This window comes from Eleutherodactylus coqui, chromosome 4 (assembly GCF_035609145.1).
Source record: "Eleutherodactylus coqui strain aEleCoq1 chromosome 4, aEleCoq1.hap1, whole genome shotgun sequence".
NCBI lineage: Eukaryota > Metazoa > Chordata > Amphibia > Anura > Eleutherodactylidae > Eleutherodactylus > Eleutherodactylus coqui.
The window spans coordinates 74,634,613-74,649,652 of record NC_089840.1 but is presented as its reverse complement, the minus strand read 5'-3'; the positions used below and the strand labels follow the sequence as shown (position 1 = coordinate 74,649,652).

General features: G+C 41.6%; 1 protein-coding gene across 1 annotated transcript in view; it reads left to right on the top strand.

Annotated features, from left to right (window-relative positions):
* SLC43A2 (solute carrier family 43 member 2) overlaps positions 1-15,040 on the top strand; it is a 73,008-nt gene that overhangs the window by 53,856 nt on the left and 4,112 nt on the right. Inside the window, exons 7-13 of the mRNA XM_066599669.1 lie at positions 1,256-1,389; positions 1,467-1,669; positions 4,208-4,354; positions 12,234-12,369; positions 13,059-13,191; positions 13,351-13,424; positions 14,012-14,135. Of these exons, the coding sequence (XP_066455766.1) occupies positions 1,256-1,389; positions 1,467-1,669; positions 4,208-4,354; positions 12,234-12,369; positions 13,059-13,191; positions 13,351-13,424; positions 14,012-14,135 (951 nt within the window). The remainder of the gene's footprint in view (positions 1-1,255; positions 1,390-1,466; positions 1,670-4,207; positions 4,355-12,233; positions 12,370-13,058; positions 13,192-13,350; positions 13,425-14,011; positions 14,136-15,040) is intronic.

Here is a 15,040-nt window from a genome sequence, read left to right as displayed (position 1 = left end):
ACATGCTGCAGCCAGGAAATCCGTCTGATGCCAGCTTTGCCACAATGGTTTGACCATCCCATGTGGACTAGATTTTTGACAAATCTCATCCACATGGCTGGCTAACCCAGGGATTAGTGGACGCAGGCGGATATGCTGCAGTGAAGCTCCGCACTGAATTTTTGTGGAGAATCCACCCTGTGTGAACCCAGCCTTACAATGATTTGTGCTGTCTGAAGCTTGTAAAATTATTTATTTAGTGACTGAGAATTCTATAGTGTTTATATACTAGACTAGTTTTTCTCAACTTTAGCAGGACCCAAACAAATCATGTTTTGGGGAACTCCCATAGAATAAATATTTGGGAAGATTGTAACAAGATGACCCTATATTACCCCAAATAATTACAATGGAGAGCAGCATGGAGCATCTTTCCCACTATACTCGAAAAAAACTGCAAAAATCATGCAATAACCACAAGTACAGTTGGTTTTGCTGCAGTTTTGTAGGGCCGCACATGGAGTCTTCGCCCCTCCAGGTTATTTCAATGTGAAAACGCCTTGCCTCCAGGGGTTTTCACATGGATTGTGGGGAGTTATATTGGGTCGTGATTCACGGCCCGATATCGCCCTCGCCAGTGTGAAGGAACCCTGACTCGCCCCAGCGGCGCTGTTGGCTAAAGCACAACAGCGCCGCTAGACTTAACATAGTAACTTTGACCTTGTGTGATTGGTTACTCAATGTATCAAACTCTATGATTTTACGGCGGTGGTGAGGATGTCACAAATCTAATGACACCAAAATCATCCACCAATGGTCACACAAAAGGGTCAAAGTGGGGTGCAAGAAAGAGCCTGTAGGCTTTCTTATGCTAGATCATTATTGTTCCATTCCCACATTTTGTGATAGTTAAGCCAGTGTTGTACATAGCCTCATCAGAGCAAAAAGGACAGAACATACTCATGTATTCCACATTCCTCATCTGTGGACGCACTTCAAGTCCTTGACATCAAGCATTAGTAAACATATGACATAGCAAATTGTAGACTTTGAGCATGCCATGCTCTCTTCACGACATGTTTTTCACACTGCCAGAAATAAAACCCAAAGATATTTGGTTTCTAGTAGTACATAGGTCCCAGACGAAGCCTCAATATTTGATAGCAAAGCTGAAGGAAGACATTGCATCTTGTTTTCAGAAATGCAAGTGTTGGCATTTTCAAAATTTTGCGCAAATTTGCTCCAGAACTAATCACATATCTGCTTCAATCTACAGGTTATTTATGACCTTGGTGTGAGTTTTATCACTATCCTCATTGTCTGGGCTGCTTGTGCTGGACTTGTCTTCTTCAACTGCTTCTTCAACTGGCCTCTAGAGCCATTCCCCGGACCAGAGGACATGGACTACACGTAAGGGCATCACACATTACTGCCAAATTACTACCAATTCTGACACCAGTTTGAGTCATGCTAATGTTGTTCCACAGTGTGAAGATAAAGTTCAGCTGGTTGGGGTTTGATCACAAGATCACAGGAAAGCAGTTCTACAAGCAAGTGACGACTGTGGGGCGACGACTGAGTGTAGGAGGTTCCATGAAAAATCCCAAAGAGCTGTCATCATTACAGGAAGGGAATAAGCTGTGCCTGTCTACAGTCGATCTGGAGGTCAAATGCCAAGCTGACAATGCAGGTACATACCAGTTACTCAAGGACCAACTAAAGAGACGTTTATTGTAAATAATCCATTCTATTCAACAGTACACAAATAGGTTCCATTCAACAGTTCAGTTTAGGCTTGTTACTCTAAATATATATAGTCAATCTGCTTTTCCCAGCCAAACTAAAAATTAAGCATTGCACACAATAGTGAAAAGCATCTGTCTAAAGCAGTGTTTCCCAACTTCTGTCTTTAAGACTCCCAAACAGGTCATGTTTTCAGGATATCCTATAGGAAAAACACCGGTAGGAATGTCTGACAATAATTACATCTTATGTGCAATACTACAGAAATCCTAAAAACATGAAGTCTTGATTGGGTCTCAAGAACTGGAGTTTGGAAACACTGGTCTAGTGCAATAAACATTTTCCACGTTAAGGCAGGAGAAATGCAGTCCTAAGCTCTCGCTCACGACCTGAAGGTTGCGGGTTCAATCCCCGCTTGGTTCAGGTAGTCGGTTCCAGGTTGACTCATCCTTCCACCCTTCCAAGGTCGGTAAAATGAGTATCCAGTTTGAAGCATTACACACAAGATTGAAAACCATCTGTCTAGAGCAGTGTGTCCCAATCCAGTCTTTAAGACTCCCCAATAGGTCATGTTTTGGAATATCCTATAGGAAGAACACCGGTAGGAATGTCTAACAATAATTACATCACATGTGCAATACTATAGAAATCCTGAAAACATGATGTCTTGAGTGGGTCTTGAGAACTGGAGTTTGGAAACACTGTTCTAGTGCAATATACATTTTCTGTGCAGAGTGTTAAGGCAGGAGAAATGCAGTGCCAAGCTCTCGCTCATGACCTGAGGGTTTGCGGGTTCAATCCCAGCTTGGTTCAGGTAGCCGGTTCAAGGTTGACTCAATCTTCCATCCCTCCGAGGTCGGTAAAATGATTACCCAGCTTGGTGGGGGGGTAATAAATAAATTACATGAAAGCGCTGAGCAATAAGTTGGCGCTATACAAAATAACAAGATTTATTTGCTTTATCTGAAGTGATGGAACCTATAAGGGCAATATTTCTTACCCTAACGTTTCTTCCACATTTAATACCTGTGGTTGGATATTTACTTTTCTGCTTGAAATGATCTTGACTTTCTATTAAATTCAATTAATAGTAATTTCCCGTCCCTGAGTTTTATGTTCACAGTATGAAGATTTAAATTGATTATGGCCTTTCCGTATGACATTTGCTTTGCAGTATATATTTTTGTCTACTCTGAAGCTCACTTGTTCTACAGCCCACAATCTTCTGCTGTACCACATAAAAGCCATCCATGCTTTATTACCATAGAGCTTGATTATACTTTTCTTGTATTTGGTTTAAATGCCATCCTGTGGGAGTATATATTGTGGCTCATATTGCATCCTCCTGAGCCAAGCTGACAGCGGGAAATCTGTTTATAGCATTACAGGGCTTGGAATTCATGGCATCCGAGGTGTCTTATGTGTATGTGGATCTTACTTAAAGGGATTGAATTCAATGGGAGCTGCACTTGCAATACCTACTCAGGGCGTTGCAGTATGGACAGCGCAATCTGCTTCCTGCGCTGTCCGTACTGACTTCGGTGCTGGGAATTAGCTGATCGGCAGGAATCCCAGCAGTGAACCTTTCACACGGGCCGAAGTTAGGACGCAACAGAAGAGGCGATGAATTCTGCACCAAAATCCATAGGCTAGCTGGGAGTTTTGATGCATAACTGAAAATGGCTTAAAACCTGCCTGCAATTCTGCATCAAAATCCACAATTAGACCTGTAGATTTTGGCGTGCAATTCCACAGCTGCGGATTTGGGTGCTTCCTGCATCCTAATTCTGTCCTGTGTGAAGGGTCCCTTGTACTTCAAGACAGCATAGTGTTAAAGTTAGACATGCACTTTAAGGGTGGCTCTCCATGGGACAACTATCACCAGAATAGTTGCTCAATAGAGCAAAAGTAAGTTGTTCCTACCAGGTGACTAGTGAGAATTTGTTTACTAGTTGCTAATGGCTTCGTTACAGCTCACCTAAAAATAGTCACTGGTTAATTAAATATTGTCTGATGTAAACAAGTACTTTGCGTCTTTCAATAACTAGCCAACAACTTTGCAGAGAGGTACGCACTTGTTTGGCATGCACCTCCTACCGAACCGATTGGCTCCTTTTTTTAAAAACATTGTTTCCTCCCATTTAATGCTCATTGTACTCAGATATTTCCGTCAGCCCCATGAAAATTAATGGAGCAGCACTGCATATATGCCCATCTGCTGCTCCATTCAATTTCCTCTTCACTGCAGGGGTACGGTGAGGAGAGGACCGTATGGGACTCCTATTCTTGGGATCCTTGGGTGTCTCAGTGGTTAGGCTAGGTGATAAAAGTCAATCTTTATTAGAACGGCTTTAACACACACATGGCCCAGCTTATTCAGGTTCATAACTTTGTGTATGTTGCTTTGTCCTCACATAGTAGATAACATACTGAGCATATGCAGGATGTGAAAATATAAAATATGTTTTGTGCTTCTTCCTTGCAGCAACTCCTTCTTTCATGAAGAGCGTTTTCAGCCCCATATTACTTCTTAGCCTTATTACAATGTGTGTTACCCAACTACGTCTCATCTTCTACATGGGAGCCATGAACAACATCCTGGAATTCTTGGTGGAAGGAAATTTGGAAACTGGTAAGTGGTTTGCTACAATTATTCTGTAGAAACTATTATATATTGTATGGTAATGATCAACGCACTTTTGCGTTATGTATTATATAAAAAAACACTACATACATTCGAAATTGAGGCTTTATTGACCGTCCATCTCGTAGTATCAGATTTATTAGCACAGAGCCCAATGAATTTGCAGAAATGTCACATGACTCGTTTGAAAATGTTATTAAGAATGCCTAAGAATCAGACAAACACACCCCGAGATGTGGCAGGGTCATCTCTACTCATCCATCTGCGGCGGGGGCGCTGGCATTATGTGCTGCTTCTTATGGTGCTTCTCTGAATTCGCATTCAGTCTGATGTTTCATTCTTGTCTGAATTAATCCTATACGGTCATTTAAGTCTATATCTTCAACCAACAGGGAAGCTAGCACTTTAAATGTTCAGCTTTTATATGTATTCATCCATTATTCTTTATATGATTTAGAGAGGGTAAAAGGAATGAAAATGAAAAATTTATAGTCTAGATTCTTTGCTTAACCCTTTCCAATCCAATCTGTATCCTGGTTTTCCTAAGGGGCTTACTCTTTTTCTGCCATTATAAAACGGTGCTATATGCTGGCTAAAGCCAGTACTGCATGAGGTGACACGTTGGATAAGGTCTGACAGCAGAGAGGTTGGCAATATACAGTAAGAGAATCCCCGACGGCCGTCTTCCAACATCGGAGCTGTACAGCCTTAAATCATAATGTCTTAAGACGTCAGACAGTGGATTGGAAAGGGTTAATATATGCCTACAGCCAGGTTTAAGCAGTACAGTTCAGTCCTTATAAAGGACCTGTCGCTCTCCTGACATGACTATTTGTGTACATACTTGTATTCTTGATTCTGGAGCATCTTTTCTTGCATCTCCTTGTTGTATTGTCCTTCTGTTATTCCTCCTTGAAAGTTAGGATTAGATTGACAACTAGACATTACTAGTTCGCAGTATCAGACTGTGTACGGACACACCCCTTTAACAAGGGAAATGGTAACACCCAGTTGTCAATTTATTCATAAATATTTAGGAAGGACAAAAGAGAAACAGCACAACATATAGTCAAAAAAGTATTTCATGGAGAATACACTTATTTACAAACACAGACATGCCAGGAGAGCCAACAGATCCTCCTTATAATTTAATATAATTCCCACTTTGGCTTCAAAACATCAAAAACTGCAAGTAAACTGCATAAGGCCAATTTCAGACAGCAGCAACATGGTTGAGTATTAGGGCATGTATTATGGCCGCAAGACTCAGACGTGTAGTTCTTCCTATCCAATGTTGCAGCGCTCAATCAGGTACTGGAGCCAGAGTGATGTCAGGACATCTGCGCCGACCCACTTGACCTCACCTTCAGCGCATTTGGCGCTGGGTACTATTGATTGCCTTCTTCTTGTCACTGTAGAAAGTGTCGGAGATGCCGTCTGTCAGAAATCCCTTAGTGGGCTCAAGTGCTCTTTTCTCAACCCTGCTATAAGATCTCCTATGGTGTATGGACTGATTGGCTAACAGGGAGATGTTTCCCCCAGCTGGCCAATCAGTCATAATGGAAGTGAGTATATTCTAGACCCGCCTCTACATGGGCGCCGGTTATTGTCCTGCCTGAGGTGTTTGTTGAGGCAGCAGACTCCTGTCAGCTAACTACCCATGGTTATTTACTCTGTGTGGGGCTTATTCACTTCTACCTTATACTGTATTGTATACATTGCTCTTTCCAGCTGCATTAACCCCTTAAGGATCAAGCACATTAAATAAATGCCCTAGCTACAGTGGAAAAGTGTGAAATATATAAAAAAAATACAATGTGACTGCCCCCAGAGGTCTTATATGACATAGATGTTAAAAAACATAGTTACAAAAATAACTTTAAAAAAATGACAGATTAAAATAAAAATATATACTTAAAAAAAGAAAATGAGCCACCACCGACGCCAACCAAAACCGTCGCCGTATGCGCCCTGTAATTCAAATCTATACACAAATGCCTGAAACAAAATGAGGGACCCATTCATATATTTTATTATAGCGTAAATATAAGAATTAAAAAGACAAACAAATATAAATCTTAAAAAAATAAATAAATTGCCTTTTAACCCCAATAAAACTTAAAAAAAACAGGGGAAAAAAGTTTGTGAAAAAAGACATTAAAAATAGCCTTCTATTGATCCATTGAGGACATTAAACATTGGTGACGTCTGTAAGGGGCGCTGCACAAATACAGCATCCAAATGTAGATTAGTATAGAGACCTATGATGATGGAGAACTGGACAGGGTGCTGGTTTTGCAGGCCATAATACAGATCCTAATATGCTACCAATGTGAAATCTACCCTCACAATGAGAAGGAGCCCTGGGAAATACATCCCTGACCGTTCCGGACATTATTTAGTCCATCTGTCAGACGGTAAAATGGAGAAGTGACATGTCTGCAGCTCTGCAGCGCCCTCCGATGTGCAAACTATTTTTAGCGAGTGATGAGTTCATGTGCTGTTTGCCTCGGTTACTCATCCCAGATTGCAAAATGATTTGTGGCAGAAGTTCAATGAGGGAAATCCAGTCTGAACCTGATCTATCAAGAACGATGAAACCATGAAATGAAAGTCATGTTATGAGGCAGGCTCGCAGGCATGCAAAAATACACAGATCAGACCGGGGCGTGCGAGGAGCGAGAAGGAAACCACGTATACAGAGATCTCCAGCAGAACCTTTATATTTAATTATATACATAGGAGCCTAGCTAGAAATACATAGCAAATCAATCTCCATTCCTATAGACCCCCAGAAAACTTTAATATTTGCATCCCATCCAAAGACAAAAGCCTTTGGTTACAGACATGATTTGTATCAACACATTAGATCAGGTATGAAAGCTCTAGATACAAATGTTATTTCTGCAGCTGCTACGTTCAGAACATGCCGTCTTTTAGATCCACGACCGCCAGAAAGTTCATGTTTCCTGATATTACCCTGGAGGAAGAGCCGTAATGTGTGAGGTCATATGAGGAGAATGCAACTCAAGGGACCGCGTCTGCGAAAATGACTTCATAGAACAGGAGCATAAAGCAAAGTGCGCATGAAGAGCACGAGCAGCATTAACCGAGGCTGGATATAGTTTACTTCCAGAGCATTTGTTTCTCCAGTTATAGTAACTTCTCGGCTCGTGCGGATCTTAGTAATGGGAAAAGAATGTGGTGACCCATGCTTAGTGTAGTCTGCTAAAAATGACTGCACTATTAACCCTTTCCCATCCAATTTTGGATTCAGGGTCTCCTAAAAGGCTTTTCTCTTTTTGCTGTTATACAACGGTGCCATCTGCTGGCTAAAGCCAGTGTGTGTGCGCCAGAGAGGCTCCGACAGCGGAGTGGCTGGCCATAGACGGTAAGCATACCCTGTCGGATGTCTTCTGACATTGGATCTGTACAAGCTTCCATCAGAATGTAGGAAGACATCAGACAGTGGATTGGAAAGGGTTAAAAGGGATTCTGTCACCAGAGTCATGAAGTTTGACTTGGAGCTGGGCTGCGCCTGCCTCATGCAGCATGCAGAGTGAAAGTTCTCTCCCTCTACACAAAGGGGTAGAGAGCTATTCTGAATGGAACCTCTGACGCAGATGTGAGCGAGCACTTACATATCAAATTTGAGCTAGTGCCTGAAAGGTCACTTTAGGAGCTCCTGCATAGGCGTACGCACACTTGCTATACTGTGATGTATCCGCGCTCTAAAGGGAGCGCTATCGTGCACGGATCTGCCTATTCTACTCTACTTTTCTGCGCTGCCGGGCCCGTTCACATCCGTCCCCGGTGTTATCGATTAACACAGCGAAATCACAAAGTTCGGCGTGCGATTTCGTGCACAGACTCCTATGGTGCATATCGTGTATATTTTTGCGCGCGTGAAAATTGAGCGCAAAAACGCAGAATGTGGGAGAATCCATTGAAATCAATGGGCTCTATTCTCTGTGTTTTGCGGAAGTGATTTTGTGTGCTCATCTGTAGAAGCCCTTCCAAGATTAGGATTGTTGAAGACAGGGCTGTTGAGTCGAATCAATGGAGTCGGAGTCATTTTGCATGGAGCTGGATTCAGTAGAAAAGTGCCAAATTAAACTCGGTCTTCAAACTAAGAGTATTAAAAATGGTATACAAGTTCAATACTTAGCAAGTAGCATGGCATCAGTTCAAGTTTCCTCATGTGAAGTGGATTTTTTACAGTAACACATTTTTCACTTCCCCTTCTGTGTACTGGTCGCTGAATCAGCGTAGGCACACTCCAGAAGCATAAGACATGTGGCGGTTACCATTTGCTCCGGCAGGCTGAATCCAGTATTATGTCAGCATATTAGTCATTCTTTGTACCATTGTGATGTGTTTTCCTATGTGTGTGTAACTAAAAGCACTTGCTGCAGTTTGTGCTAACTCGGGTCTTCTTGTGTTGCTTCCTCTGCTGTCACATGCTGCCTTGCTTTCTTCATACAGTGATGCACACGGGTAAGCTGGGAGAGATAGAGCTAAGATGAAGAATAATTCTGTCCCTATGGATAAAGTATTGTTACATATGTCCCTCTGGTTTTCTTATTATTGCACCATCTGAAAGTGTGAATTGCTGTTAGTTCTCCTTTGGCACCATGAGCCACTTACTGTATGAGCAGTTGCCCACACAGACATTTAGAAAGTGATATAGCTTGTCACCCTCATGAAATTACAACAATGCGGGAATTCCAGATGCTTCTTGGCTTAAACAATGATTCCTCTATGAAATGTTGAAATGAGGATAGAGAATAGTAACTGCTGTGTACAACCCAACTGTAGTTAAATGAATCATATATTAGGTTATGATAGGAGACGGGGGATGTATTTTTTTTATACTCCCCGCTCCTCGGTTTCTGTGTTCACCTGGTGAAATACGCACACAGTCTGAAAATCTGACTTTTTTTAGACCAATGTGTGCATGCTATCCTATAGAAGATTACGGGGAAAGCATACGCATGGTGGTCTGAAAAGAGTCACATTTGCAGATGACTCTCTGACTTCACCAGGGGGCAGGACAGGAGCTGTGGAGTGGGTGAGTATAAAATATACATCCCCCCAGCTTCCCAAACAGCAGCATAACTTAGTTTATGGTGCTGTTTGGTGGCGATTGCGTCCCTTCAATGGGATTGAAATATTGATGGCCTCCCCTAAAGACCCATTTAGACACAATGATGTCTTTTGAGCGACCTTTGAGCGATAATCGCTGGGTGCCTTTACATGGCAAGATAATCGCTCAAAATTTGCTCACATGGCAGTGACTGACAGTTTTGAGCGTTCACTTTGCCTAAGTGTGTAAATGAAGGCTCACGCTGTATGCAGAAGACAAGCGGAACAGCTATCTTCTGTATACAGCTTTTGTCTTCTCGGAGTGCTCAGCTGGTATACAGGGGTATGCAGAAGACAAGTGGGGCCACTTGTCTTCTGTATACAGCTGTTGTCTTCTTAAAGCGCTCAGCCCTCCGAACGGGGTATACAGAATACAGCTGGACCGCTGTCTTCTGTATACTCCTGTGTTCACGGACCAGACAGCTGGTATCCAGCTGAGCGCTCCGAGCGGGGTATACAGAACACAGCTGGACCGCTGTCTTCTGCATACTTCTGCTGTGTTCACGGAGCACACAGCTGGTATACAGCTGAGCGCTCTGAGCGTGGTATGCAGAACACAGCTGGAGCGCTATCTTCTGCATACTCCTGCCCTGAGCAGGATATGCAGAACACAGCTGGAGCGCTGTCATCTTCATACTCTGGCTGTGTTCTCCGATTGGGATACCAGCTGAAACAATAGTATCAGCTGTATCCCGCTGAGAACTCGGCGCACGGCACCGATAAGGCTCAACGTTGTCTTTCAGCTTGCTGAAAGACGAACGATGAACAACTTGTTAACGAAAACTGCGCGATGTCCGAGCGATTTTTAAGCGAGAATTGTTGGGTCTAAATGGGCCTTAAGAGTAGGTTATCAATAGCAGACAGGTGGGGGTCTGACTCCCAGCACCCCTGCCAATGAGCTGTTTGAAGGGGCAATGACATGGCACTGTACATTGTCTGGTATTGCAGTTGAATTCTATTCATTTGAATGTAAATGAGCTGCAAAAAGGGCCACATGATCAATGAACCTGATTCACACCCGAAGAAGAGGCTGCTGCACTTAGCCCAGCACTACAGCCCCTTAGAACACCTGATTGGCAGGGGTGCTGGGAGTCAAAACCCCAGTGATCTGATATTGATGACCTCTACGGAGGATAACCCCTTTAACAAATGGTTGTTTATTTTTGGACCCCTCCGACTCTTGACCCTGTTATCTATGTTGTTTGTCATTGCCTAGACCCTCACATAATTTCACAATACTCTAAACAGTTAAGTGACAAGACAATTACTTCAGAAGGGTTGTTGAGCCAAGGATAATTCTGATTTCCAGACTGGAATATTTTTCTCCTAAAATGAGGGAAATTGGCTTCTATCTCATGGGGCTTTTTCCCTTCCTCTGGAACAACATTGGGGTTGAGGGGTAATAAGCTGAACTAGATGGACATATGTCTTTCTATTAAGCCTTACACCCTTACAGTGTTCACAACAGACGGGCAGGATTGTCTGTAGGGTTGCCAACATGATTTATTTTTGTCTGGACAACTTTTCAAAAAATGACATACAGCCATTTTTATGGCCTCATTGGAAACCCATAATGAGCCATAAAGATTAGAAGGGTTATAGGTCTGAAGCTCTGCATACTGATATGAGCGCATTAGCAGCAGTTGCTGTGAACTGTAAAACGCTGATAACTTCAGTCATAATGATTTGTATAAGCTCCTCCAGCTTCAGACAAATCGCAGACACATCCATGATTTTTATGGACACTGGGAAAAAAATTTACTATTTTTACGGACTGTCCAAAAAATTTACAGAAAGGGGGAAACCCTGATTGTCTATGACAGTTTAAAGGAGATCAACAATCTAATATACAAAAAATGTAAAAACATTCTTATCTAATGTTCATGCCGAGTTCTCAGTATAGGTTATACCCCATAAAGAACTTGTGCCGATCCAAATTATGATTCACATTTGGTGTTCACACATATAACTGGAACTACTCAAGCCAATTCAGTGATGTGCATGGTCATAAACCACAGCTGAAGCGATGTCCTCAAGGTCTAGTTGTAGAGTAGCTGCAGACTTTGGGCCTATGCTGACTCGGCATAACAGCTAAGAGTTTAGCTATTAAGGAAACTCTATCAGCATTTTTTGGAGCCCTGTCTGAGCGCCGCATACGATAGTGATAATCAAACTACAGTGATCTTATGAGCAAATCAAAGTTCAGCTATGGGAGACTGAGCCATCTAACAGATTTGCCAGTGAATAACATTCTGCAGCTTGCTATGCGCTGTGATACATAAAAGCTGCAGAAGCCAAATGGTTGAAAATGTTAAATAAAACCCTATTATAAAAATGATTGTTGGCCTATATGAACTTAAATAAAAAAAATATCCCCATAGCCTTTAAATCCGTCTCCCAACTGGTTGCATTGAAACATATCATACAAGCATAGTGCAGCTTCATTCTCAGCAGCAGGTCTTCAGGGGAACTCAGAGAAGGACATTTGTTACCTTTGTTATTGCATGTTGGAGCGGTGCGATTACCTTTTTACTATCCCGTAGGTCTATGTTCCCTGTACTTTGTATTTGCACTACTTATTCTTATGATATTCTTACCATACAGATGACTTTGCATTCCTCAACTCTTCTTTTATCACATTCCAGTGATATTTACAGTAAATGTGTTTATTATGTTACTTATAATGAAATAGTAAATTAATAGCTGTTTTTGTGTTTTACAGTGAGCTTGTATACATCCATCTTTGGTGTTTTACAACTACTGTGCCTGATGACAGCCCCTGTGATTGGCTACATTATGGACTGGAGGCTGAAGGACTGTGATGATGGCAATGATGATGACGATAAGGATGCTCCTCAGTATGTGTTCTAGATCTTATTTTAACTCTACATTCATTTTATGACTATAAATTGCCATTCTGGACAAAAGAGTATATAATCAAATCTCATCTTCTGTAATCAAGGTATCATATTGTAAAGGTGAGGCTAGATATAGGCCATAATTCTGCTGCATCTTAGTGTTCGTATTACAGCCAAATTACCTGGCCCTTCTGCAGTTCTACTGAACCAAACCCTATGAGGATCTAACTTTGGTTTGGTAGAACTTCATGAGAGCATCGTATTGCATTCTTTAAGAGTGCTTTAAAAACTTTTTTGACATGCCAAAAGTTTTGATCAGTTGGGGTCCAGGTGCTAAGACCCTGCTGATCAGTGAAATTAAGGGACTACAGCAACAATGACAGGCCCCTTTGCCCGTCATTGTTGCCTGTCAGCTTCTTGGCAGGTGAAGACTTCCACAGACATCCGTGGGAGCGGCTCCTGTTCTGGCAGACTCTAGCTGTCCTTGTATTACATGGACAGATATTCATATGAATGGCTACCATGTAACACTACATTACCGCAAAGCAAATTCCTAACTAGCCATAGCCAAAATTAGCTGTCGTATTCTGAAAGAGTTTGCAGGTGACAATTCCTTTAAAATGTACTTACTAATCACATTCTATTATAATATTTTGTTAAATTCTTCATTCCTTATTCATTTTTTTCAGAGATGCAAAGAAAAAGAAGAAACCAGATCGTCAGATTCAGAAGATCACTAATGCCACAAGGGCCTTTGCTTTTACCAACTTCCTATTGGTGGGATTTGGATTCACATGTCTTATCCCTAACCTGCCGTTACAGGTATGTTGGAACACAGAGTCCTTCCAGGAATTCCATTGTATACACAGTATTTCCTGTTCATTGTTCTTCTTGCTCTTCACAATAAATGAGTATTGTTTGGTGTTCCACTCATTACAAAAGGGCCTTATAATGACATGCACATTATGTTTCCTTTTACAGATTCTGTCTTTTATTTTGCACACAATAGTGAGAGGATTCATCCATTCAGCTGTGGGAGGGCTTTATGCCGCCGTGTAAGTATCCCAATGACTCTGGAGTGCTGGTCTGCTTTAGTTGCACTACACATAAAGGTCATTCCTATCCTGTTGCCCATTTCTTATGGATAGGAGGTATATATATATACACATATGTATATATATATATATATATATATATTCAACTTATTTACAGTATATAAAAAAACTGTTAATATGACACTTAACAGCTAATTTCCATATAAACCCTCAATAATCTAGCATTGCCATATGAACCAGTAGCATCTCATGGGTTATATTCCAGCTATTACTACCATAGAGACTACTGACATTAGCAAGGCAACATGGCTGTAAATCATATGACAGAGACAACAGGACAATTTATGTGCACATTCATATTCTTCTATCGCTCGCAGTAAGTAGTCCTGTCAATAGCACAGCAAGGCAATGGCTAAAAATACCCAATGATATCACCACGTCAGCCGGGGATTAGTTCTAGACCTGATTCATTACACTGTCAAAGAAAATGCTTCAATTACAGAAGTGCATATAGAAATCTCTGCTTTTTTTACAATGGAAATGGAGATAATCAATTGTGCATATTTTTGTCATGTCTATTTTTTCAGATATCCTTCAACACATTTTGGCAGTTTGACAGGACTTCAATCTCTTATTAGCGCTCTCTTTGCACTGCTTCAGCAGCCACTTTTCTTGGCTATGATGGGACCCTTGAATGGGGATCCGCTTTGGGTAAGGATCCATTTAGTTTGAATAGAACCAGTCATACCATTATGTATTCTTGAAAATGTGTATAACTCTACAAAACCACAAAAGAACAGCAGATTTACATGGGCAGATTGGACGAGGTGTTTTAGGAATCTGGTTTAGACATCACAGATGTAGTAGTTGTCCAAAAGGAATAATATACACTCTAGCGATTTGGTGTGAATAGTATGGTTCAGTCTATATAGTGTGGTTCAAAGCGTTTCTGTTTAATAAAAAACTCATCAGGAACCAATTCTGCAAAGAGAACTTCTAACAAGTTATCTTAGAGGTAAAAAGGTCAGTGGTGGCTAGTAAATGAAGAAATGAGCATAGGATAATGATTAGGCTCACACTGCTGGAGTTACCTCTAACAGTCCATATATTGCTGGAAGTAGACCCCATTAGGCATTAGCCAAATGGATCTAAAACCAAGCCGCTATCTTACATTCAAAGACTTTACTATGCCTAAACTCTTTCTTGCGTTCTGAGTCCTAATAGTGTCTGGTTAGATAACCTAAACTAGTGCTCAACCTGAAATGAAGTAAAAGGCAACGTAAAAGAAAAAAAGAGTTCAGCAGAGGCTCCAGCCTGGATGGTAGACTGGAGACTATTTAGTAGTCTAGAAAAACTTGGAGAACCAAACAACCAATTTGATACTAAATGAGGGGAAAAAAGGGAAATCTCATAATACGGGAAAAGCCCTGCCTAAAGCGGGGATGAGGACAGACCCATGTCTGGAGCCTGGGGGCTTCTTAAACTGTCTCTAGATGGGATGGCAATGGTCAGATGTTAATAGCAGCAGTCACCACACTATAGGAAGCAGATGTAGCACCACAATACAAGCATGAACATCAGGTACTTATCTGAATGAATAATGACACCGGGGGAGC